Below are 26,615 nucleotides of genomic sequence, written 5' to 3'. Positions count from 1 at the left end.
CCATACCGTCCCATCACACACTCCCAGAATCAGACACAGAGTGATGCTCCCTTTACACTATCTCATCATACATTCTGAAGGTCAGACACAGAGTGAAGCTCCCTCTGCACTATCCAATCATACATTCTCAAGGTCAGATACAGACTAAGGCTCCCTCCACACCGTCCCATCACACACCCAGGGGTCAGACACTGAGTGAGGCTCTCTCCACACCGTCCCATCACATACTCCCAGAGTCAGTCACATAGTGAAGCTCCCTCTACACTATCCCACCATATATTTTCAAGGTCAGACACAGAGTGAAGCTCCCTCCAGACTTTCCCACCACACACTCCCTGGGTCAGACGCTGAGTGAAACTCCTTCCACACTGTCCCATCACACACTCCCGGGGTCAGAGGCAGAGTGAAACTCCTTCTACACTATCCCATCTTGCATTTTCAAGGTCAGACACAGACTGAAGCTCCTTCTACACTATCGCATCATACATTTTCAAGGTCAGATACAGAGTGAAGCTCCCACTTCCCTGACCCATCACACACCCTGGGGTCAGACACAGCGTGAGGCTCTCCCCACACTGTCCCATCACAGACTCCCAGAGTCAGGCAGAGGGTCAACCTCCCTCTACACTATCCCATCATACATTATCAAGGGCACACACAGAGTGAAGCACCCTCTACACTGTCTCATCACAGACCCCGGTGTCAGGTACAAAGTGAAGCTCCCTCCAGACTTTCCCTTCACACACTGCCTGGGGCAGACGCTGAGTGAAACTCCCTCCACACTGTCCCATGACACACGCCCAGAGTCAGACACAGAGTGAAGCTCCCTCCAGACTTTCCCATCACACACTCCCTGGGTCAGACGCTGAGTGAAACTCCCTCCACACTGTCCCATGACACACGCCCAGAGTCAGACTCAGAGTGAAGCTCCCTCCAGACTTTCCCATCACACACTCCCTGGGTCAGACGCTGAGTGAAACTCCCTCCACACTGTCCCATGACACACGCCCAGAGTCAGACACAGAGTGAAGCTCCCTCTACACTATCCCATCATAGATTTTCAAGGTCAGACTCAGAGTGAAGCTCACTCTACACTATCACATCATAAATTCTGAAGGTCAGACACAGAGTGAAGCTCCGTCTACACTATCCCACCATATATTTTCAAGGTCAGACACAGAGTGAAGCTCCCTCTACACTATCCCACCATATATTTTCAAAGTCAGACACAGAGTGAAGCTCCCTCCAGACTTTCCCATCACACACTCCCTGGGTCTGACGCTGAGTGAAACTCCCTCCACACTGTCCCATCACACACGCCCAGAGTCAGACACAGAGTGAAGCTCACTCGACACCATCCCAGTATATATTTTCAAGGTCAGACACAGAGTGAAGCTCCCTCTACACTGTCCCATCATACATTTTCAAGGTCAGACATAGAGTGAAGCTCCCACCATACCGTCCCATCACACACTCCCGGGGTCAGAGGCAGAGTAAAACTCCTTCTACACTATCCCATCTTGCATTTTCAAGGTCATACACAGACTGAAGCTCCTTCTACACTATCCCATCATACATTTTCAAGGTCAGACACAGAGTGAAGCTCCCACTACACTGACCCATCACACACCCTGGGGTCAGACACAGAGTGAGGCTCTCTCCACACCGTCCCATCGCACACTCCCAGACTCAGGCAGAGGGTCAACCTCCCTCTACACTATCCCATCATACATTATCAAGGGCACACACAAAGTGAAGCTCCCTCCAGACTGTCCCATCACACACTCCCGTGGTCAGACACAGAGTGAGGTTCTCTCCACACCGTCCCATCACACACTCCCAGAATCAGACACAGAGTGATGCTCCCTTTACACTATATCATCATACATTCTGAAGGTCAGACACAGAGTGAAGCTCCCTCTGCACTATCCAATCATACATACACAAGGTCAGATACAGACTAAGGCTCTCTCCACACCGTCCCATCACATACTCCCAGAGTCAGTCACAGAGTGAAGCTCCCTCTACACTATCCCACCATATATTTTCAAAGTCAGACACAGAGTGAAGCTCCCTCCAGACTTTCCCATCACACACTCCCTGGGTCTGACGCTGAGTGAAACTCCCTCCACACTGTCCCATCACACACGCCCAGAGTCAGACACAGAGTGAAGCTCACTCGACACCATCCCAGTATATATTTTCAAGGTCAGACACAGAGTGAAGCTCCCTCTACACTGTCCCATCATACATTTTCAATGTCAGACATAGAGTGAAGCTCCCACCATACCGTCCCATCACACACTCCCGGGGTCAGAGGCAGAGTAAAACTCCTTCTACACTATCCCATCTTGCATTTTCAAGGTCATACACAGACTGAAGCTCCTTCTACACTATCCCATCATACATTTTCAAGGTCAGACACAGAGTGAAGCTCCCACTACACTGACCCATCACACACCCTGGGGTCAGACACAGAGTGAGGCTCTCTCCACACCGTCCCATTGCACACTCCCAGACTCAGGCAGAGGGTCAACCTCCCTCTACACTATCCCATCATACATTATCAAGGGAACACACAAAGTGAAGCTCCCTCCAGACTGTCCCATCACACACTCCCGTGGTCAGACACAGAGTGAGGTTCTCTCCACACCGTCGCATCACACATTCCCAGAGTCAGACACAGAGTGAAGCTCCCTCTACTCTCTCCCATCATACATTCTCAAAATCAGACACAGAGTAAAGCTCCCTCCGCACCGTCCCATCACACACTCCCACAGTCTGGCATAGATTGAAGCTCCCTCTACACTATCCCATCATACATTCTGAAGGTCAGACACAGAGTGAAGCCCCCTCTGCACTATCCAATCATAAATTCTCAAGGTCAGACACAGACTAAGGCTCCCTCCACACCGTCCCATCACATACTCCCAGAGTCAGCCACAGAGTGAAGCTCCCTCTACACTATCCCACCATATATTTTCAAGGTAAGACACAGAGTAAAGCTCCCTCCAGACTTTCCCACAACACACTCCCTGGGTCAGACGCTGAGTGAAACTCCCTCCACACTGTCCCATGACACATGCCCAGACTCAGACAAAGAGTGAAGCTCCCTCTACACTATCCCATCATAGATTTTCAAGGTCAGACATAGGGTGAAGCTGCGTCCACACCGTCCATTCACAGACTCCCGGGGTCAGACACACTGTGTAACTCCCTCCACACTGTCCCATCACACACTCCCAGAATCAGACACAGAGTGATGCTCCCTTTACAATATCCCATCATACATTCTGAAGGTCAGACACAGAGTGTAGCTCCCTCTGCACTATCCAACCATACATTCTCAAGGTCAGACACAGACTAAGGCTCCCTCCACACCGTCCCATCACACACTCCGGGGTCAGACACTGAGTGAGGCTCTCTCCACACCGTCCCATCACACACTCCCAGAGTCAGCCACAGAGTGAAGCTCACTCTACACCATCCTAGTATATATATTCAAGGTCAGACACAGAGTGATGCTCCCTCTACACTGTCCCATCATACATTTTCAAGGTCAGACACAGAGTGAAGCTCCCACTACACTGACCCATCACACACCCTGGGGTCAGACACAGAGTAAGGCTCTCCCCACACCGTCCCATCACACACTCCCAGAGTCAGGCAGAGGGTCAACCTCCCTCTACACTATCCCATCATACATTATCAAGGGCACACACAGAGTGAAGCACCCTCTACACTGTCTCATCACAGACCCCGGGGTCAGGTACAAAGTGAAGCTCCCTCCAGACTGTCCCATCACACACTCCCGTGGTCAGACACAGAGTGAGGTTCTCTCCACACCGTCGCATCACACACTCCCAGAGTCAGACACAGAGTGAAGCTCCCTCTACTCTATCCCATCATACATTCTCAAAATCAGACACAGAGTAAAGCTCCCTCCGCACCGTCCCATCACACACTCCCACAGTCAGACATAGATTGAAGCTCCCTCTACACTATCCCATCATACATTCTGAAGGTCAGACACAGAGTGAAGCTCCCTCTACTCTCTCCCATCATACATTCTCAAAATCAGACACAGAGTAAAGCTCCCTCCGCACCGTCCCATCACACACTCCCACAGTCAGACATAGATTGAAGCTCCCTCTACACTATCCCATCATACATTCTGAAGGTCAGACACAGAGTGAAGCTCCCTCTGCACTATCCAATCATACATTCTCAAGGTCAGACACAGATTAAGGCTCCCTCCACACCGTCCCATCACATACTCCCAGAGTCAGACACAGAGTGAAGCTCCCTCTACACTATCCCACCATATATTTTCAAGGTCAGACACAGAGTAAAGCTCCCTCCAGACTTTCCCACAACACACTCCCTGGGTCAGACTCAGAGTGAATCTCCCTCCACACCGTCCCATCACACACTCGCTGGGTCAGACGCTGAGTGAAACTCCCTGCACACTGTCCCATGACACACGCCCAGACTCAGACACAGAGTGAAGCTCCCTCTACACTATCCCATCATAGATTTTCAAGGTCAGACACAGACTGAAGCTCTGTCCACACCGTCCATTCACAGACTCCCAGAGTCAGTCACAGAGTGAAGCTCCCTCTACACTATCCCACCATATATTTTCAAGGTCAGACACAGAGTGAAGCTCCCTCTGCACTATCCAATCATACATTCTCAAGGTCAGACACAGACTAAGGCTCCCTCCACACCGTCCCATCACACACGCCCAGAGTCAGACACAGACTGAAGCTCCTTCTACACTATCCCATCATACATTTTCAAGGTCAGACACAGAGTGAAGCTCCCACTACACTGACCCATCACACATCCCGGCGTCAGACACAGAGTGAAGCTCCCTCCACACCTTCCCATCACACACGCCCAGAGTCAGACACAGAGTGAAGCTCCCTCTACACTATCACATCATAGATTTTTAAGATCAGACACAGTGTGAAGCTCACTCTACCCTATCCCATCTTAAATTCTGAAGGTCAGACACAGAGTGAAGCTCCCTCTACACTATCCCGTTATATATTTTCAAGGTCAGACACAGAGTGAAGCTCCCTCTACACTGTCCCATCATACATTTTCAAGGTCAGACATAGAGTGAAGCTCCCACCACACCATCCCATCACACACTCCTGCGGTCAGACAAAGGTTGAAACTACCTCCGTACCGTCCCATCACACACTCCCGAGGTCAGACACAGAGTGAAACTCCCACCACGCTGTCCCATCCAACACTCCCACGGTCAGATACAGAGTGAAATTCCCTCCGGACTGTCCCATCACACTCTCCTACAGCCAGACTCAGAGTGAAGTTCCCTATCCACTATCCCAACACGCTCCTGGGCTTAGCACCGAGTGAAGCGCCCTCTACACTGTCCCATCACACACCCCGGGGTCAGACACAGAGTGAAGCTCCCTCCACACCTTCCCATCACACACGCCCAGAGTCAGACATAGATTGAAGCTCCCTCTACACTATCCCATCATACATTCTGAAGGTCAGACACAGAGTGAAGCTCCCTCTGCACTATCCAATCATACATTCTCAAGGTCAGATACAGACTAAGGCTCCCTCCACACCGTCCCATCACACACCCAGGGGTCAGACACTGAGTGAGGCTCTCTCCACACCGTCCCATCACATACTCCCAGAGTCAGTCACATAGTGAAGCTCCCTCTACACTATCCCACCATATATTTTCAAGGTCAGACACAGAGTGAAGCTCCCTCCAGACTTTCCCACCACACACTCCCTGGGTAAGACGCTGAGTGAAACTCCCTCCACACTGTCCCATGACACACGCCCAGAGTCAGACACAGAGTGAAGCTCCCTCCAGACTTTCCCATCACACACTCCCTGGGTCAGACTCTGAGTGAAACTCCCTCCACACTGTCCCATGACACACGCCCAGCGTCAGACACAGTGTGAAGCTCCCTCTACACTATCCCATTATACATTTTCAATGTCAGACACAGACTGAAGCTCCCTCTACACTATCCCATCATGACTTTTCAAGGTCAGACATAGAGTGAAGCTCGGTCCACACCGTCCATTCACAGACTCCCGGGGTCAGACACACTGTGTGACTCCCTCCACACTGTCCCATCACACACTCCCAAGGTGAGACAAAGTCTGAAACTACCTCCATACCGTCCCATCACACACTCCCAGAATCAGACACAGAGTGATGCTCCCTTTACACTATCTCATCATACATTCTGAAGGTCAGACACAGAGTGAAGCTCCCTCTGCACTATCCAATCATACATTCTCAAGGTCAGATACAGACTAAGGCTCCCTCCACACCGTCCCATCACACACCCAGGGGTCAGACACTGAGTGAGGCTCTCTCCACACCGTCCCATCACATACTCCCAGAGTCAGTCACATAGTGAAGCTCCCTCTACACTATCCCACCATATATTTTCAAGGTCAGACACAGAGTGAAGCTCCCTCCAGACTTTCCCACCACACACTCCCTGGGTCAGACGCTGAGTGAAACTCCTTCCACACTGTCCCATCACACACTCCCGGGGTCAGAGGCAGAGTGAAACTCCTTCTACACTATCCCATCTTGCATTTTCAAGGTCAGACACAGACTGAAGCTCCTTCTACACTATCGCATCATACATTTTCAAGGTCAGATACAGAGTGAAGCTCCCACTTCCCTGACCCATCACACACCCTGGGGTCAGACACAGCGTGAGGCTCTCCCCACACTGTCCCATCACAGACTCCCAGAGTCAGGCAGAGGGTCAACCTCCCTCTACACTATCCCATCATACATTATCAAGGGCACACACAGAGTGAAGCACCCTCTACACTGTCTCATCACAGACCCCGGTGTCAGGTACAAAGTGAAGCTCCCTCCAGACTTTCCCTTCACACACTGCCTGGGGCAGACGCTGAGTGAAACTCCCTCCACACTGTCCCATGACACACGCCCAGAGTCAGACACAGAGTGAAGCTCCCTCCAGACTTTCCCATCACACACTCCCTGGGTCAGACGCTGAGTGAAACTCCCTCCACACTGTCCCATGACACACGCCCAGAGTCAGACTCAGAGTGAAGCTCCCTCCAGACTTTCCCATCACACACTCCCTGGGTCAGACGCTGAGTGAAACTCCCTCCACACTGTCCCATGACACACGCCCAGAGTCAGACACAGAGTGAAGCTCCCTCTACACTATCCCATCATAGATTTTCAAGGTCAGACTCAGAGTGAAGCTCACTCTACACTATCACATCATAAATTCTGAAGGTCAGACACAGAGTGAAGCTCCGTCTACACTATCCCACCATATATTTTCAAGGTCAGACACAGAGTGAAGCTCCCTCTACACTATCCCACCATATATTTTCAAAGTCAGACACAGAGTGAAGCTCCCTCCAGACTTTCCCATCACACACTCCCTGGGTCTGACGCTGAGTGAAACTCCCTCCACACTGTCCCATCACACACGCCCAGAGTCAGACACAGAGTGAAGCTCACTCGACACCATCCCAGTATATATTTTCAAGGTCAGACACAGAGTGAAGCTCCCTCTACACTGTCCCATCATACATTTTCAAGGTCAGACATAGAGTGAAGCTCCCACCATACCGTCCCATCACACACTCCCGGGGTCAGAGGCAGAGTAAAACTCCTTCTACACTATCCCATCTTGCATTTTCAAGGTCATACACAGACTGAAGCTCCTTCTACACTATCCCATCATACATTTTCAAGGTCAGACACAGAGTGAAGCTCCCACTACACTGACCCATCACACACCCTGGGGTCAGACACAGAGTGAGGCTCTCTCCACACCGTCCCATCGCACACTCCCAGACTCAGGCAGAGGGTCAACCTCCCTCTACACTATCCCATCATACATTATCAAGGGCACACACAAAGTGAAGCTCCCTCCAGACTGTCCCATCACACACTCCCGTGGTCAGACACAGAGTGAGGTTCTCTCCACACCGTCCCATCACACACTCCCAGAATCAGACACAGAGTGATGCTCCCTTTACACTATATCATCATACATTCTGAAGGTCAGACACAGAGTGAAGCTCCCTCTGCACTATCCAATCATACATACACAAGGTCAGATACAGACTAAGGCTCTCTCCACACCGTCCCATCACATACTCCCAGAGTCAGTCACAGAGTGAAGCTCCCTCTACACTATCCCACCATATATTTTCAAAGTCAGACACAGAGTGAAGCTCCCTCCAGACTTTCCCATCACACACTCCCTGGGTCTGACGCTGAGTGAAACTCCCTCCACACTGTCCCATCACACACGCCCAGAGTCAGACACAGAGTGAAGCTCACTCGACACCATCCCAGTATATATTTTCAAGGTCAGACACAGAGTGAAGCTCCCTCTACACTGTCCCATCATACATTTTCAATGTCAGACATAGAGTGAAGCTCCCACCATACCGTCCCATCACACACTCCCGGGGTCAGAGGCAGAGTAAAACTCCTTCTACACTATCCCATCTTGCATTTTCAAGGTCATACACAGACTGAAGCTCCTTCTACACTATCCCATCATACATTTTCAAGGTCAGACACAGAGTGAAGCTCCCACTACACTGACCCATCACACACCCTGGGGTCAGACACAGAGTGAGGCTCTCTCCACACCGTCCCATTGCACACTCCCAGACTCAGGCAGAGGGTCAACCTCCCTCTACACTATCCCATCATACATTATCAAGGGAACACACAAAGTGAAGCTCCCTCCAGACTGTCCCATCACACACTCCCGTGGTCAGACACAGAGTGAGGTTCTCTCCACACCGTCGCATCACACATTCCCAGAGTCAGACACAGAGTGAAGCTCCCTCTACTCTCTCCCATCATACATTCTCAAAATCAGACACAGAGTAAAGCTCCCTCCGCACCGTCCCATCACACACTCCCACAGTCTGGCATAGATTGAAGCTCCCTCTACACTATCCCATCATACATTCTGAAGGTCAGACACAGAGTGAAGCCCCCTCTGCACTATCCAATCATAAATTCTCAAGGTCAGACACAGACTAAGGCTCCCTCCACACCGTCCCATCACATACTCCCAGAGTCAGCCACAGAGTGAAGCTCCCTCTACACTATCCCACCATATATTTTCAAGGTAAGACACAGAGTAAAGCTCCCTCCAGACTTTCCCACAACACACTCCCTGGGTCAGACGCTGAGTGAAACTCCCTCCACACTGTCCCATGACACATGCCCAGACTCAGACAAAGAGTGAAGCTCCCTCTACACTATCCCATCATAGATTTTCAAGGTCAGACATAGGGTGAAGCTGCGTCCACACCGTCCATTCACAGACTCCCGGGGTCAGACACACTGTGTAACTCACTCCACACTGTCCCATCACACACTCCCAGAATCAGACACAGAGTGATGCTCCCTTTACAATATCCCATCATACATTCTGAAGGTCAGACACAGAGTGTAGCTCCCTCTGCACTATCCAACCATACATTCTCAAGGTCAGACACAGACTAAGGCTCCCTCCACACCGTCCCATCACACACTCCGGGGTCAGACACTGAGTGAGGCTCTCTCCACACCGTCCCATCACACACTCCCAGAGTCAGCCACAGAGTGAAGCTCACTCTACACCATCCTAGTATATATATTCAAGGTCAGACACAGAGTGATGCTCCCTCTACACTGTCCCATCATACATTTTCAAGGTCAGACACAGAGTGAAGCTCCCACTACACTGACCCATCACACACCCTGGGGTCAGACACAGAGTAAGGCTCTCCCCACACCGTCCCATCACACACTCCCAGAGTCAGGCAGAGGGTCAACCTCCCTCTACACTATCCCATCATACATTATCAAGGGCACACACAGAGTGAAGCACCCTCTACACTGTCTCATCACAGACCCCGGGGTCAGGTACAAAGTGAAGCTCCCTCCAGACTGTCCCATCACACACTCCCGTGGTCAGACACAGAGTGAGGTTCTCTCCACACCGTCGCATCACACACTCCCAGAGTCAGACACAGAGTGAAGCTCCCTCTACTCTATCCCATCATACATTCTCAAAATCAGACACAGAGTAAAGCTCCCTCCGCACCGTCCCATCACACACTCCCACAGTCAGACATAGATTGAAGCTCCCTCTACACTATCCCATCATACATTCTGAAGGTCAGACACAGAGTGAAGCTCCCTCTACTCTCTCCCATCATACATTCTCAAAATCAGACACAGAGTAAAGCTCCCTCCGCACCGTCCCATCACACACTCCCACAGTCAGACATAGATTGAAGCTCCCTCTACACTATCCCATCATACATTCTGAAGGTCAGACACAGAGTGAAGCTCCCTCTGCACTATCCAATCATACATTCTCAAGGTCAGACACAGATTAAGGCTCCCTCCACACCGTCCCATCACATACTCCCAGAGTCAGACACAGAGTGAAGCTCCCTCTACACTATCCCACCATATATTTTCAAGGTCAGACACAGAGTAAAGCTCCCTCCAGACTTTCCCACAACACACTCCCTGGGTCAGACTCAGAGTGAATCTCCCTCCACACCGTCCCATCACACACTCGCTGGGTCAGACGCTGAGTGAAACTCCCTGCACACTGTCCCATGACACACGCCCAGACTCAGACACAGAGTGAAGCTCCCTCTACACTATCCCATCATAGATTTTCAAGGTCAGACACAGACTGAAGCTCTGTCCACACCGTCCATTCACAGACTCCCAGAGTCAGTCACAGAGTGAAGCTCCCTCTACACTATCCCACCATATATTTTCAAGGTCAGACACAGAGTGAAGCTCCCTCTGCACTATCCAATCATACATTCTCAAGGTCAGACACAGACTAAGGCTCCCTCCACACCGTCCCATCACACACGCCCAGAGTCAGACACAGACTGAAGCTCCTTCTACACTATCCCATCATACATTTTCAAGGTCAGACACAGAGTGAAGCTCCCACTACACTGACCCATCACACATCCCGGCGTCAGACACAGAGTGAAGCTCCCTCCACACCTTCCCATCACACACGCCCAGAGTCAGACACAGAGTGAAGCTCCCTCTACACTATCACATCATAGATTTTTAAGATCAGACACAGTGTGAAGCTCACTCTACCCTATCCCATCTTAAATTCTGAAGGTCAGACACAGAGTGAAGCTCCCTCTACACTATCCCGTTATATATTTTCAAGGTCAGACACAGAGTGAAGCTCCCTCTACACTGTCCCATCATACATTTTCAAGGTCAGACATAGAGTGAAGCTCCCACCACACCATCCCATCACACACTCCTGCGGTCAGACAAAGGTTGAAACTACCTCCGTACCGTCCCATCACACACTCCCGAGGTCAGACACAGAGTGAAACTCCCACCACGCTGTCCCATCCAACACTCCCACGGTCAGATACAGAGTGAAATTCCCTCCGGACTGTCCCATCACACTCTCCTACAGCCAGACTCAGAGTGAAGTTCCCTATCCACTATCCCAACACGCTCCTGGGCTTAGCACCGAGTGAAGCGCCCTCTACACTGTCCCATCACACACCCCGGGGTCAGACACAGAGTGAAGCTCCCTCCACACCTTCCCATCACACACGCCCAGAGTCAGACACAGAGTGAAGCTCCCTCTACACTATCACATCATAGATTTTTAAGGTCAGACACAGTGTGAAGCTCACTCTACACTATCCCATCTTAAATTCTGAAGGTCAGACACAGAGTGAAGCTCCCTCTACACTATCCCGTTATATATTTTCAAGGTCAGACACAGAGTGAAGCTCCCTCTACACTGTCCCATCATACATTTTCAAGGTCAGACATAGAGTGAAGCTCCCACCACACCGTCCCATCACACACTCCCGGGGTCAGAGGCAGAGTGAAACTCCTTCTACACTATCCCATCATGCATTTTCAAGGTCATGCACAGACTGAAGCTCCTTCTACACTATCCCATCATACATTTTCAAGGTCAGACACAGAGTGAAGCTCCCTCTACACTGACCCATCACACACCCTGGGGTCAGACACAGAGTGAGGCTCTCTCCACACCGTCCCATCACACACTCCCAGAGTCAGGCAGAGAGTCAAGCTCCCTCTACACTATCCCATCATACATTCTCAAGGTCACACACAGAGTGAAGCACCCTCTACACTGTCTCATCACAGACCCCGGGGTCAGGTATAAAGTGAAGCTCTCTCCAGACTGTCCGATCACACACTCCTGCGGTCAGACAAAGGCTGAAACCACCTCCATAAAGTCCCATCACATACTCCCAGAGTCAGCCACAGAGTGAAGCTCCCTCTACACTATCCCACCATTTATTTTCAAGGTTTTACACAGAGTGAAGCTCCCTCCAGTCTTTCCCATCACACACTCCCTGGGTCAGACGCTGAGTGAAACTCCCTCACACTGTCCCATGACACACGCCCAGAGTCAGACACAGAGTGAAGCTCCCTCCAGACTTTCCCATCACACACTCCCTGGGTCAGACGCTGAGTGAAACTCCCTCCACACTGTCCCATGACACACGCCCAGAGTCAGACACAGAGTGAAGCTCCCTCTACACTATCCCATTATACATTTTCAATGTCAGACACAGAGTGAAGCTCCCTCTACACAATCCCAACATACATTTTCAAGGTCAGACATAGAGTGAAGCTCCCTCTACTCTATCCCATCATACATTTTCAAGGTCAGACACACACTGAAGCTCCCTCTACACTATCCCATCATAACTTTTCAAGGTCAGACATAGAGTGAAGCTCCGTCACACCGTCCATTCACAGACTCCCGGGGTCAGACACAGAGTGATGCTCCCTTTACAATATCCCATCATACATTCTGAAGGTCAGGCACAGAGTGAAGCTCCCTCTGCGCTATCCAATCATACATTCTCAAGGTCAGACACAGACTAAGGCTCACTCCACACCGTCCCATCACACACCCAGGAGTCAGACACAGAGTGAGGCTCTCTCCACACCGTCCCATCACATACTCCCAGAGTCAGCCACAGAGTGAAGCTCCCTCTACACTATCCCACCATATATTTTCAAGGTCAGACACAGAGTGAGGTTCCTTATCCACTATCCCAACACACTCCTGGGCTTAAGCACAGATTGACGCTCTCTCTGCGCTGTCCCATCACACATTCCTGGACTTAAACTCAGCATAGACAGAGAGAGTGAGAAAATGAGTGTCAGAATGCTCTGCAATATGTTGCCTGTTCTGATTAACATGTGGCTGTTAGTATGGCCTAATGAAGGTCGAGCTGGAAACGTCGCCTGTTTCCTCTTTTCTATAGATTCTGTCTGGCCTGCTGAGCTCCCCCTAGCAGTTTATGTGTCGTACTTTGATTTCAAACATCTGCGGATTTTCTCTTGTCCATTGTTATCTCTGTCTGTTTGTGTCTGCAGGGTTGGTGACCCTAAATGATATGAAGGCAAAGCAGGAGGCGCTGGTGAAGGAGCGGGAGAAACAACTGGCGAAGAGGGAGCAGTCGAAAGAGCTGCTGCTGTGAGTGTTTCTGTGTTACTGGTCGTTGGTCACTGCCCCAGGGTCAGAGAGTGAGTGCTCTGAGTGCTCCTGTCCAACAAAGGTACTATTCATTGCACACTGTCTCGGCTCTCCAAACTGCCCCGTCACACACTCCCGGGGTCAGGCACAAGAGTGAAACTCACTCCACACCGTCCCATCACACACTCCCGGGGTCAGACACAGAGTGAAGCTCCCTCCACACCGTCCCATCACACACTCCCATAACACTTTGTTGTCATGCGTCAGCATAAATGCCTTTTTGAGGCATTTCCTTTGGCCAATTGGATCTATAGCAGCTGCCAGTGGAACAATCTCATCAGTTCCATTGCCCCGTCTCCCTGTTTCTCTGGCGTTCCCATCAAAGGTCACCTCATTGCAGGACAGATATGGGGCTTTTGGAGAGGATGCTGCCTGGAATGGAAGACGTCATCTGTAGGGAGAGGTTGGACAAACATGAGTTGTTTTCCTTCTCTGGAGCAGGGTAGAGGCGTATGAGAGGCACAGATTGAGTTGACAGTCAGTTTCCCTTTCTCCCAGGGCTGACGTATCTCAAACCAGAGGGCATTCAAACACAGTGAGGGGGGTACAATTATAGGGGATGTGCAGGGCAAATTTTTATTCACAGAGAGTGGTGGGCACCTGGAATGTGCTGGAGCCAGATACAATAGAGATGGGTAAGAGGCTCTTCAAAGTTCAAGGTAAATTTTATTATCCAAGTACATATATGTCACCATATGCACCAAGAGATTAATTTTCCTGCAGGCATACTCAACAAATCTATAGAATAAAAACTACAACAGGATCAATGAAAGATCAACTGGAGTGCAGAAGACAACAAACTGTGCAAATGCAAATATAAGTAAATAACAATAACGAGAACATAAGATGAAGCATCTTTGAAAGTGAGTCCATTGGTTGTGGGAACATTTCAACGAAGGGGCAAAGGAAGATGAGTGAAGTTCTCCCCTTTTGTGCAGGCATCTGATGGCTGAAGGGTAGTAAGGGATTTTGAACCTGGTGATACCGAGTCCTGAGGTTTCTGTACCACCTTCCTGATGGCAACAGAGAGAAGAGAGCTTGTCCAGGGTGGTAACAGAGAGAAGAGAGCTTGTCCAGGGTGGTAACAGAGAGAAGAGTGCTTGTCCGGGGTGGTAACAGAGAGAAGAGAGCTTGTCCTGGGTGGTAACAGTGAGAAGAGAGCTTGTCCGGGGTGGTAACAGTGAGAAGAGAGCTTGTCCTGGGTGGTAACAGTGAGAAGAGTGCTTGTCCGGGGTGGTAACAGTGAGAAGAGTGCTTGTCCGGGGTGGTAACAGTGAGAAGAGAGCTTGTCCTGGGTGGTAACAGTGAGAAGAGAGCTTCTCCGGGGTGGAAACAGTGAGAAGAGAGCTTGTCCGGGGTGGTAACAGAGAGAAGAGAGCTTGTCCGGGGTGGTAACAGTGCGAAGAGAGCTTCTCCGGGGTGGTAACAGTGAGAAGAGAGCTTGTCCGGGGTGGTGACAGTGAGAAGAGAGCTTGTCCGGGGTGGTAACAGTGAGAAGAGAGCTTGTCCGGGGTGGTAACATAGAGAAGAGAGCTTGTCCAGGGTGGTAACAGTGAGAAGAGAGCTTGTCCGGGGTGGTAACAGTGAGAAGAGAGCTTGTCCGGGGTGGTAACAGTGAGAAGAGAGCTTGTCCGGGGTGGTAACAGTGAGAAGAGAGCTTGTCCGGGATGTTAACAGTGAGAAGAGAGCTTGTCCGGGATGGTAACAGTGAGAAGAGAGCTTGTCCTGGGTGGTAACAGTGAGAAGAGAGCTTGTCTGGGTGGTAACAGTGAGAAGAGAGCTTGTCCTGGGTGGTAACAGTGAGAAGAGAGCTTGTCTGGGTGGTAACAGTGAGAAGAGAGCTTGTCCTGGGTGGTAACAGTGAGAAGAGAGCTTGTCTGGGGTGGTAACAGTGAGAAGAGTGCTTGTTCTGGGTTGTAACAGTGAGAAGAGAGCTTGTCCTGGGTGGTAACAGAGAGAAGAGTGCTTGTCCGGGGTGGTAACAGTGAGAAGAGTGCTTGTCCGGGGTGGTAACAGAGAGAAGAGAGCTTGTCCTGGGTGGTAACAGTGAGAAGAGAGCTTGTCCGGGGTGGTAACAGTGAGAAGAGAGCTTGTCTGGGTGGTAACAGTGAGAAGAGAGCTTGTCCTGGGTGGTAACAGTGAGAAGAGAGCTTGTCTGGGGTGGTAACAGTGAGAAGAGTGCTTGTTCTGGGTGGTAACAGTGAGAAGAGAGCTTGTCCTGGGTGGTAACAGTGAGAAGAGAGCTTGTCCTGGGTGGTAACAGTGAGAAGAGATCTTGTCCGGGGTGGTAACAGTGAGAAGAGAGCTTGTCCGGGGTGGTAACAGAGAGAAGAGAGCTTGTCCGGGGTGGTAACAGAGAGAAGAGAGCTTGTCCGGGGTGGTAACAGTGAGAAGAGAGCTTGTCCGGGGTGGTAACAGAGAAAAGAGAGCTTCTCCGGGGTGGTAACAGTGAGAAGAGTGCTTGTCCGGGGTGGTAACAGAGAGAACAGAGCTTGTCTGGGGTGGTAACAGAGAGAAGAGAGCTTGTCCGGGGTGGTAATAGTGAGAAGAGAGCTTGTCCGGGGTGGTAACAGAGAGAAGAGAGCTTGTCTGGGGTGGTAACAGTGAGAAGAGAGCTTGTCCGGGGTGGTAACAGTGAGAAGAGAGCTTGTCCGGGGTGGTAACAGTGAGAAGAGTGCTTGTCCGGGGTGGGAACAGAGAGAAGAGAGCTTGTCCGGGGTGGTAACAGTGAGAAGAGAGCTTGTCCGGGGTGGTAACAATGAGAAGGGAGCTTGTCCGGGGTGGTAACAGTGAGAAGAGAGCTTGTCCGGGGTCGTAACAGTGAGAAGAGAGCTTGTCCTGGGAGGTAACAATGAGAAGGGAGCTTGTCCGGGGTGGTAACAGTGAGAAGAGAGCTTGGCCGGGGTGGTAACAGTGAGAAGAGAGCTTGTCCTGGGTGGTAACAGTGAGAAGAGAGCTTGTCCGGGGTGGTAACAGTGAGAAGAGAGCTTGTCCTGGGTGGTAACAGTGAGAAGAGAGCTTGTCCTGGGTGGTAACAATGAGAACAGAGCTTGTCCTGGGTGGTAACAGTGAGACGAGAGCTTTTCCTGGGTGGTAACAGAGAGAAGAGAGCTTGTCCGGGGTGCTAACAGTGAGAAGAGAGCTTGTCCGGGGTGGTAACAGTGAGAAGAGAGCTTGTCCGGGGTGGTAACAGTGAGAAGAGAGCTTGTCCTGGGTGGTAACAGAGAGAAGAGAGCTTCTCCGGGGTGGTAACAGAGAGAAGAGAGCTTGTCCGGGGTGGTAACAGAGAGAAGAGAGCTTGTCCGGGGTGGTAACAGAGAGAAGAGAGCTTCTCCGGGGTGGTAACAGTGAGAAGAGAGCTTCTCCGGGGTGGTAACAGAGAGAAGAGAGCTTGTCCGGGGTGGTAACAGTGAGAAGAGAGCTTGTCCGGGGTGGTAACAGAGAGAAGAGTGCTTGTCCGGGGTGGTAACAGTGAGAATAGAACTTGTCCGAGGTGGTAACAGAGAGAAGAGAGCTTGTCCGGGGTGGTAACAGTGAGAAGAGAGCTTGTCCGGGGTGGTAACAGTGAGAAGAGAGCTTGTCCGGGATGTTAACAGTGAGAAGAGAGCTTGTCCGGGATGGTAACAGTGAGAAGAGAGCTTGTCCTGGGTGGTAACAGTGAGTAGAGAGCTTGTCTGGGTGGTAACAGTGAGAAGAGAGCTTGTCCTGGGTGGTAACAGTGAGAAGAGAGCTTGTCTGGGTGGTAACAGTGAGAAGAGAGCTTGTCCTGGGTGGTAACAGTGAGAAGAGAGCTTGTCTGGGGTGGTAACAGTGAGAAGAGTGCTTGTTCTGGGTTGTAACAGTGAGAAGAGAGCTTGTCCTGGGTGGTAACAGAGAGAAGAGTGCTTGTCCGGGGTGGTAACAGTGAGAAGAGTGCTTGTCCGGGGTGGTAACAGAGAGAAGAGAGCTTGTCCTGGGTGGTAACAGTGAGAAGAGAGCTTGTCCGGGGTGGTAACAGTGAGAAGAGAGCTTGTCTGGGTGGTAACAGTGAGAAGAGAGCTTGTCCTGGGTGGTAACAGTGAGAAGAGAGCTTGTCTGGGGTGGTAACAGTGAGAAGAGTGCTTGTTCTGGGTGGTAACAGTGAGAAGAGAGCTTGTCCTGGGTGGTAACAGTGAGAAGAGAGCTTGTCCTGGGTGGTAACAGTGAGAAGAGATCTTGTCCGGGGTGGTAACAGTGAGAAGAGAGCTTGTCCGGGGTGGTAACAGAGAGAAGAGAGCTTGTCCGGGGTGGTAACAGAGAGAAGAGAGCTTGTCCGGGGTGGTAACAGTGAGAAGAGAGCTTGTCCGGGGTGGTAACAGAGAAAAGAGAGCTTCTCCGGGGTGGTAACAGTGAGAAGAGTGCTTGTCCGGGGTGGTAACAGAGAGAACAGAGCTTGTCTGGGGTGGTAACAGAGAGAAGAGAGCTTGTCCGGGGTGGTAATAGTGAGAAGAGAGCATGTCCGGGGTGGTAACAGAGAGAAGAGAGCTTGTCTGGGGTGGTAACAGTGAGAAGAGAGCTTGTCCGGGGTGGTAACAGTGAGAAGAGAGCTTGTCCGGGGTGGTAACAGTGAGAAGAGTGCTTGTCCGGGGTGGGAACAGAGAGAAGAGAGCTTGTCCGGGGTGGTAACAGTGAGAAGAGAGCTTGTCCGGGGTGGTAACAATGAGAAGGGAGCTTGTCCGGGGTGGTAACAGTGAGAAGAGAGCTTGTCCGGGGTCGTAACAGTGAGAAGAGAGCTTGTCCTGGGAGGTAACAATGAGAAGGGAGCTTGTCCGGGGTGGTAACAGTGAGAAGAGAGCTTGGCCGGGGTGGTAACAGTGAGAAGAGAGCTTGTCCTGGGTGGTAACAGTGAGAAGAGAGCTTGTCCGGGGTGGTAACAGTGAGAAGAGAGCTTGTCCTGGGTGGTAACAGTGAGAAGAGAGCTTGTCCTGGGTGGTAACAATGAGAACAGAGCTTGTCCTGGGTGGTAACAGTGAGACGAGAGCTTTTCCTGGGTGGTAACAGAGAGAAGAGAGCTTGTCCGGGGTGCTAACAGTGAGAAGAGAGCTTGTCCGGGGTGGTAACAGTGAGAAGAGAGCTTGTCCGGGGTGGTAACAGTGAGAAGAGAGCTTGTCCTGGGTGGTAACAGAGAGAAGAGAGCTTCTCCGGGGTGGTAACAGAGAGAAGAGAGCTTGTCCGGGGTGGTAACAGAGAGAAGAGAGCTTGTCCGGGGTGGTAACAGAGAGAAGAGAGCTTCTCCGGGGTGGTAACAGTGAGAAGAGAGCTTCTCCGGGGTGGTAACAGAGAGAAGAGAGCTTGTCCGGGGTGGTAACAGTGAGAAGAGAGCTTGTCCGGGGTGGTAACAGAGAGAAGAGTGCTTGTCCGGGGTGGTAACAGTGAGAATAGAACTTGTCCGAGGTGGTAACAGAGAGAAGAGAGCTTGTCCGGGGTGGTAACAGAGAGAAGATAGCTTGTCCGGGGTGGTAACAGTGAGAAGAGAGCTTGTCCGGGGTGGTAACGGAGAGAAGAGTGCTTGTCTCGGGTGGTAACAGTGAGAAGAGAGCTTGTCCTGTGTGGTATCAGTGAGAAGAGAGCTTGTCCGGGGTGGTAACAGTGAGAAGAGAGCTTGTTCGGGGTGGTAACAGTGAGAAGAGTGCTTGTCCTGGGTGGTAACAGTGAGAAGAGAGCTTGTCCTGGGTGGTAACAGTGAGAAGAGAGCTTGTCCGGGGTGGTAACAGTGAGAAGAGAGCTTGTCCGGGCTGGTAACAGTGAGAAGAGAGCTTGACCGGGGTGGTAACAGTGAGAAGAGAGCTTGTCCTGGGTGGTTACAGTGAGAAGAGAGCTTGTTCGGGGTGGTAACAGTGAGAAGAGAACTTGTTCGGGGTGGTAACAGTGAGAAGAGTGCTTTTCCTGGGTGGTAACAGTGAGAAGAGAGCTTGTCCGGGGTGGTAACAGTGAGAAGAGAGCTTGTTCAGGGTGGTAACAGTGAGAAGAGTGCTTGTCCGGGGTGGTAACAGTGAGAAGAGAGCTTGTCAGGGGAGGTAACAGTGAGAAGAGTGCTTCTCCGGGGTGGTAACAGTGAGAAGAGTGCTTCTCCGGGGTGGTAACAGTGAGAAGAGAGCTTGTCCGGGGTGGTAACAGTGAGAGGAGAGCTTGTCCTGGGTGGTAACAGTGAGAAGAGAGCTTGTCCAGGGTGGTAACAGAGAGAAGAATGCTTGTCCGGGGTGGTAACAGAGAGAAGAGTGCTTGTCCGGGGTGGTAACAGTGAGAAGAGAGCTTGTCCGGGGTGGTAACAGTGAGAAGAGTGCTTGTCCTGGGTGGTAACAGTGAGAAGAGTGCTTGTCCTGGGTGGTAACAGTGAGAAGAGAGCTTGTCCGGGGTAGTAACAGAGAGAAGAGAGCTTGTCCGGGGTGGTAACTGAGAGAAGAGAGCTTGTCCTGGGTGGTAACAGAGAGGAGAGAGCTTCTCCGGGGTGATAACAGTGAGAAGAGTGCTTGTCCAGGATGGTAACAGTGAGAAGAGTGCTTGTCCGGGGTGGTAACAGTGAGAAGAGAGCTTGTCCGGGATGGTAACAGTGAGGAGAGAGCTTGTCCGGGGTGATAACAGTGAGAAGAGTGCTTGTCCGGGGTGGTAACAGTGAGAAGAGAGCTTGTCCTGGGTAGTTACAGTGAGAAGAGAGCTTGTTCGGGGTGGTAACAGTGAGAAGAGAGCTTGTCCGGGGTGGTAACAGTGAGAAGAGAGCTTGTCCTGGGTGGTAACAGAGAGAAGAGAGCTTGTCCGGGGTGGTAACAGAGAGAAGAGAGCTTGTCCGGGGTGGTAACAGAGAGAAGAGAGCTTGTCCGGGGTGGTAACAGAGAGAAGAGAGCTTGTCCGGGGTGGTAACAGTGAGAAGAGAGCTTCTCCGGGGTGGTAACAGAGAGAAGAGAGCTTGTCCGGGGTGGTAACAGTGAGAAGAGAGCTTGTCCGGGGTGGTAACAGAGAGAAGAGTGCTTGTCCGGGGTGGTAACAGTGAGAATAGAGCTTGTCCGGGGTGGTAACAGAGAGAAGAGAGCTTGTCCGGGGTGGTAACAGAGAGAAGAGAGCTTGTCCGGGGTGGTAACAGTGAGAAGAGAGCTTGTCCGGGGTGGTAACGGAGAGAAGAGTGCTTGTCTCGGGTGGTAACAGTGAGAAGAGAGCTTGTCCTGTGTGGTATCAGTGAGAAGAGAGCTTGTCCGGGGTGGTAACAGTGAGAAGAGAGCTTGTTCGGGGTGGTAACAGAGAGAAGAGAGCTTGTCCGGGGTGGTAACAGTGAGAAGAGTGCTTTTCCTGGGTGGTAACAGTGAGAAGAGAGCTTGTCCGGGGTGGTAACAGTGAGAAGAGTGCTTTTCCTGGGTGGTAACAGTGAGAAGAGAGCTTGTCCGGGGTGGTAACAGTGAGAAGAGAGCTTGTTCAGGGTGGTAACAGTGAGAAGAGTGCTTGTCCTGGGTGGTAACAGTGAGAAGAGAGCTTGCCCGGGGTGGTAACAGTGAGAAGAGAGCTTGTCCGGGGTGGTAACAGTGAGAAGAGAGCTTGTCCGGGGTGGTAACAGTGAGAAGAGAGCTTGTCCGGGGTGGTAACAGTGAGAAGAGAGCTTGTCCGGGGTGGTAACAGAGAGAAGAGAGCTTGTCCGGGGTGGTAACAGTGAGAAGAGAGCTTGTCCGGGGTGGTAACAGAGAGAAGAGAGCTTTTCCTGGGTGGTAACAGTGAGAAGAGAGCTTGTCCGGGGTGGTAACAGAGAGAAGAGAGCTTGTCCTGGGTGGTAACAGTGAGAAGAGAGCTTGTCCTGGGTGATAACAGACAGAAGAGAGCTTGTCCTGGGTGGTAGCAGAGAGAAGAGAGCTTGTCCGGGGTGGTAACAGTGAGAAAAGAGCTTGTCCGGGGTGGTAACAGAGAGAAGAGAGCTTGTCCGGGGTGGTAACAGTGAGAAGAGAGCTTGTCCGGGGTGGTAACAGAGAGAAGAGTGCTTGTCCGGGGTGGTAACAGTGAGAATAGAACTTGTCCGAGGTGGTAACAGAGAGAAGAGAGCTTGTCCGGGGTGGTAACAGTGAGAAGAGAGCTTGTCCGGGGTGGTAACAGAGAGAAGAGTGCTTGTCCGGGGTGGTAACAGTGAGAATAGAACTTGTCCGAGGTGGTAACAGAGAGAAGAGAGCTTGTCCGGGGTGGTAACAGAGAGAAGATAGCTTGTCCGGGGTGGTAACAGTGAGAAGAGAGCTTGTCCGGGGTGGTAACGGAGAGAAGAGTGCTTGTCTCGGGTGGTAACAGTGAGAAGAGAGCTTGTCCTGTGTGGTATCAGTGAGAAGAGAGCTTGTCCGGGGTGGTAACAGTGAGAAGAGAGCTTGTTCGGGGTGGTAACAGTGAGAAGAGTGCTTGTCCTGGGTGGTAACAGTGAGAAGAGAGCTTGTCCTGGGTGGTAACAGTGAGAAGAGAGCTTGTCCGGGGTGGTAACAGAGAGAAGAGAGCTTGTCCGGGCTGGTAACAGTGAGAAGAGAGCTTGACCGGGGTGGTAACAGTGAGAAGAGAGCTTGTCCTGGGTGGTTACAGTGAGAAGAGAGCTTGTTCGGGGTGGTAACAGTGAGAAGAGAACTTGTTCGGGGTGGTAACAGTGAGAAGAGTGCTTTTCCTGGGTGGTAACAGTGAGAAGAGAGCTTGTCCGGGGTGGTAACAGTGAGAAGAGAGCTTGTTCAGGGTGGTAACAGTGAGAAGAGTGCTTGTCCGGGGTGGTAACAGTGAGAAGAGAGCTTGTCAGGGGAGGTAACAGTGAGAAGAGTGCTTCTCCGGGGTGGTAACAGTGAGAAGAGTGCTTCTCCGGGGTGGTAACAGTGAGAAGAGAGCTTGTCCGGGGTGGTAACAGTGAGAGGAGAGCTTGTCCTGGGTGGTAACAGTGAGAAGAGAGCTTGTCCAGGGTGGTAACAGAGAGAAGAATGCTTGTCCGGGGTGGTAACAGAGAGAAGAGTGCTTGTCCGGGGTGGTAACAGTGAGAAGAGAGCTTGTCCGGGGTGGTAACAGTGAGAAGAGTGCTTGTCCGGGGTGGGAACAGAGAGAAGAGAGCTTGTCCGGGGTGGTAACAGTGAGAAGAGAGCTTGTCCGGGGTGGTAACAATGAGAAGGGAGCTTGTCCGGGGTGGTAACAGTGAGAAGAGAGCTTGTCCTGGGTGGTAACAGTGAGAAGAGAGCTTGTCCTGGGTGGTAACAATGAGAACAGAGCTTGTCCTGGGTGGTAACAGTGAGACGAGAGCTTTTCCTGGGTGGTAACAGAGAGAAGAGAGCTTGTCCGGGGTGCTAACAGTGAGAAGAGAGCTTGTCCGGGGTGGTAACAGTGAGAAGAGAGCTTGTCCGGGGTGGTAACAGTGAGAAGAGAGCTTGTCCTGGGTGGTAACAGAGAGAAGAGAGCTTCTCCGGGGTGGTAACAGAGAGAAGAGAGCTTGTCCGGGGTGGTAACAGAGAGAAGAGAGCTTGTCCGGGGTGGTAACAGAGAGAAGAGAGCTTCTCCGGGGTGGTAACAGTGAGAAGAGAGCTTCTCCGGGGTGGTAACAGAGAGAAGAGAGCTTGTCCGGGGTGGTAACAGTGAGAAGAGAGCTTGTCCGGGGTGGTAACAGAGAGAAGAGTGCTTGTCCGGGGTGGTAACAGTGAGAATAGAACTTGTCCGAGGTGGTAACAGAGAGAAGAGAGCTTGTCCGGGGTGGTAACAGAGAGAAGATAGCTTGTCCGGGGTGGTAACAGTGAGAAGAGAGCTTGTCCGGGGTGGTAACGGAGAGAAGAGTGCTTGTCTCGGGTGGTAACAGTGAGAAGAGAGCTTGTCCTGTGTGGTATCAGTGAGAAGAGAGCTTGTCCGGGGTGGTAACAGTGAGAAGAGAGCTTGTTCGGGGTGGTAACAGTGAGAAGAGTGCTTGTCCTGGGTGGTAACAGTGAGAAGAGAGCTTGTCCTGGGTGGTAACAGTGAGAAGAGAGCTTGTCCGGGGTGGTAACAGTGAGAAGAGAGCTTGTCCGGGCTGGTAACAGTGAGAAGAGAGCTTGACCGGGGTGGTAACAGTGAGAAGAGAGCTTGTCCTGGGTGGTTACAGTGAGAAGAGAGCTTGTTCGGGGTGGTAACAGTGAGAAGAGAACTTGTTCGGGGTGGTAACAGTGAGAAGAGTGCTTTTCCTGGGTGGTAACAGTGAGAAGAGAGCTTGTCCGGGGTGGTAACAGTGAGAAGAGAGCTTGTTCAGGGTGGTAACAGTGAGAAGAGTGCTTGTCCGGGGTGGTAACAGTGAGAAGAGAGCTTGTCAGGGGAGGTAACAGTGAGAAGAGTGCTTCTCCGGGGTGGTAACAGTGAGAAGAGTGCTTCTCCAGGGTGGTAACAGTGAGAAGAGAGCTTGTCCGGGGTGGTAACAGTGAGAGGAGAGCTTGTCCTGGGTGGTAACAGTGAGAAGAGAGCTTGTCCAGGGTGGTAACAGAGAGAAGAATGCTTGTCCGGGGTGGTAACAGAGAGAAGAGTGCTTGTCCGGGGTGGTAACAGTGAGAAGAGAGCTTGTCCGGGGTGGTAACAGTGAGAAGAGTGCTTGTCCTGGGTGGTAACAGTGAGAAGAGTGCTTGTCCTGGGTGGTAACAGTGAGAAGAGAGCTTGTCCGGGGTAGTAACAGAGAGAAGAGAGCTTGTCCGGGGTGGTAACTGAGAGAAGAGAGCTTGTCCTGGGTGGTAACAGAGAGGAGAGAGCTTCTCCGGGGTGATAACAGTGAGAAGAGTGCTTGTCCAGGATGGTAACAGTGAGGAGAGAGCTTGTCCGGGGTGATAACAGTGAGAAGAGTGCTTGTCCGGGGTGGTAACAGTGAGAAGAGAGCTTGTCCGGGATGGTAACAGTGAGGAGAGAGCTTGTCCGGGGTGATAACAGTGAGAAGAGTGCTTGTCCGGGGTGGTAACAGTGAGAAGAGAGCTTGTCCTGGGTAGTTACAGTGAGAAGAGAGCTTGTTCGGGGTGGTAACAGTGAGAAGAGAGCTTGTCCGGGGTGGTAACAGTGAGAAGAGAGCTTGTCCTGGGTGGTAACAGAGAGAAGAGAGCTTGTCCGGGGTGGTAACAGAGAGAAGAGAGCTTGTCCGGGGTGGTAACAGAGAGAAGAGAGCTTGTCCGGGGTGGTAACAGAGAGAAGAGAGCTTGTCCGGGGTGGTAACAGTGAGAAGAGAGCTTCTCCGGGGTGGTAACAGAGAGAAGAGAGCTTGTCCGGGGTGGTAACAGTGAGAAGAGAGCTTGTCCGGGGTGGTAACAGAGAGAAGAGTGCTTGTCCGGGGTGGTAACAGTGAGAATAGAGCTTGTCCGGGGTGGTAACAGAGAGAAGAGAGCTTGTCCGGGGTGGTAACAGAGAGAAGAGAGCTTGTCCGGGGTGGTAACAGTGAGAAGAGAGCTTGTCCGGGGTGGTAACGGAGAGAAGAGTGCTTGTCTCGGGTGGTAACAGTGAGAAGAGAGCTTGTCCTGTGTGGTATCAGTGAGAAGAGAGCTTGTCCGGGGTGGTAACAGTGAGAAGAGAGCTTGTTCGGCGTGGTAACAGAGAGAAGAGAGCTTGTCCGGGGTGGTAACAGTGAGAAGAGTGCTTTTCCTGGGTGGTAACAGTGAGAAGAGAGCTTGTCCGGGGTGGTAACAGTGAGAAGAGTGCTTTTCCTGGGTGGTAACAGTGAGAAGAGAGCTTGTCCGGGGTGGTAACAGTGAGAAGAGAGCTTGTTCAGGGTGGTAACAGTGAGAAGAGTGCTTGTCCTGGGTGGTAACAGTGAGAAGAGAGCTTGCCCGGGGTGGTAACAGTGAGAAGAGAGCTTGTCCGGGGTGGTAACAGTGAGAAGAGAGCTTGTCCGGGGTGGTAACAGTGAGAAGAGAGCTTGTCCGGGGTGGTAACAGTGAGAAGAGAGCTTGTCCGGGGTGGTAACAGAGAGAAGAGAGCTTGTCCGGGGTGGTAACAGTGAGAAGAGAGCTTGTCCGGGGTGGTAACAGAGAGAAGAGAGCTTTTCCTGGGTGGTAACAGTGAGAAGAGAGCTTGTCCGGGGTGGTAACAGAGAGAAGAGAGCTTGTCCTGGGTGGTAACAGTGAGAAGAGAGCTTGTCCTGGGTGATAACAGACAGAAGAGAGCTTGTCCTGGGTGGTAGCAGAGAGAAGAGAGCTTGTCCGGGGTGGTAACAGTGAGAAAAGAGCTTGTCCGGGGTGGTAACAGAGAGAAGAGAGCTTGTCCGGGGTGGTAACAGTGAGAAGAGAGCTTGTCCGGGGTGGTAACAGAGAGAAGAGTGCTTGTCCGGGGTGGTAACAGTGAGAATAGAACTTGTCCGAGGTGGTAACAGAGAGAAGAGAGCTTGTCCGGGGTGGTAACAGTGAGAAGAGAGCTTGTCCGGGGTGGTAACAGAGAGAAGAGTGCTTGTCCGGGGTGGTAACAGTGAGAATAGAACTTGTCCGAGGTGGTAACAGAGAGAAGAGAGCTTGTCCGGGGTGGTAACAGAGAGAAGATAGCTTGTCCGGGGTGGTAACAGTGAGAAGAGAGCTTGTCCGGGGTGGTAACGGAGAGAAGAGTGCTTGTCTCGGGTGGTAACAGTGAGAAGAGAGCTTGTCCTGTGTGGTATCAGTGAGAAGAGAGCTTGTCCGGGGTGGTAACAGTGAGAAGAGAGCTTGTTCGGGGTGGTAACAGTGAGAAGAGTGCTTGTCCTGGGTGGTAACAGTGAGAAGAGAGCTTGTCCTGGGTGGTAACAGTGAGAAGAGAGCTTGTCCGGGGTGGTAACAGTGAGAAGAGAGCTTGTCCGGGCTGGTAACAGTGAGAAGAGAGCTTGACCGGGGTGGTAACAGTGAGAAGAGAGCTTGTCCTGGGTGGTTACAGTGAGAAGAGAGCTTGTTCGGGGTGGTAACAGTGAGAAGAGAACTTGTTCGGGGTGGTAACAGTGAGAAGAGTGCTTTTCCTGGGTGGTAACAGTGAGAAGAGAGCTTGTCCGGGGTGGTAACAGTGAGAAGAGAGCTTGTTCAGGGTGGTAACAGTGAGAAGAGT

At 51.6% G+C, this 26,615-nt stretch overlaps 1 protein-coding gene across 1 annotated transcript in view; it reads left to right on the top strand.

The window, feature by feature from the left end:
* The window catches only part of LOC132389434 (protein FAM50A-like), a 261,951-nt gene that overhangs the window by 100,284 nt on the left and 135,052 nt on the right, over positions 1-26,615 (top strand). The window contains 1 exon segment of the mRNA XM_059961959.1: positions 13,460-13,559. Coding sequence (XP_059817942.1) covers positions 13,460-13,559 — 100 coding nt within the window.

This window comes from Hypanus sabinus, unplaced genomic scaffold (genome assembly GCF_030144855.1).
Source record: "Hypanus sabinus isolate sHypSab1 unplaced genomic scaffold, sHypSab1.hap1 scaffold_567, whole genome shotgun sequence".
In the NCBI taxonomy this organism is placed as follows: Eukaryota; Metazoa; Chordata; class Chondrichthyes; order Myliobatiformes; family Dasyatidae; genus Hypanus; species Hypanus sabinus.
This window is presented reverse-complemented; position numbering and strand designations above follow the sequence as displayed.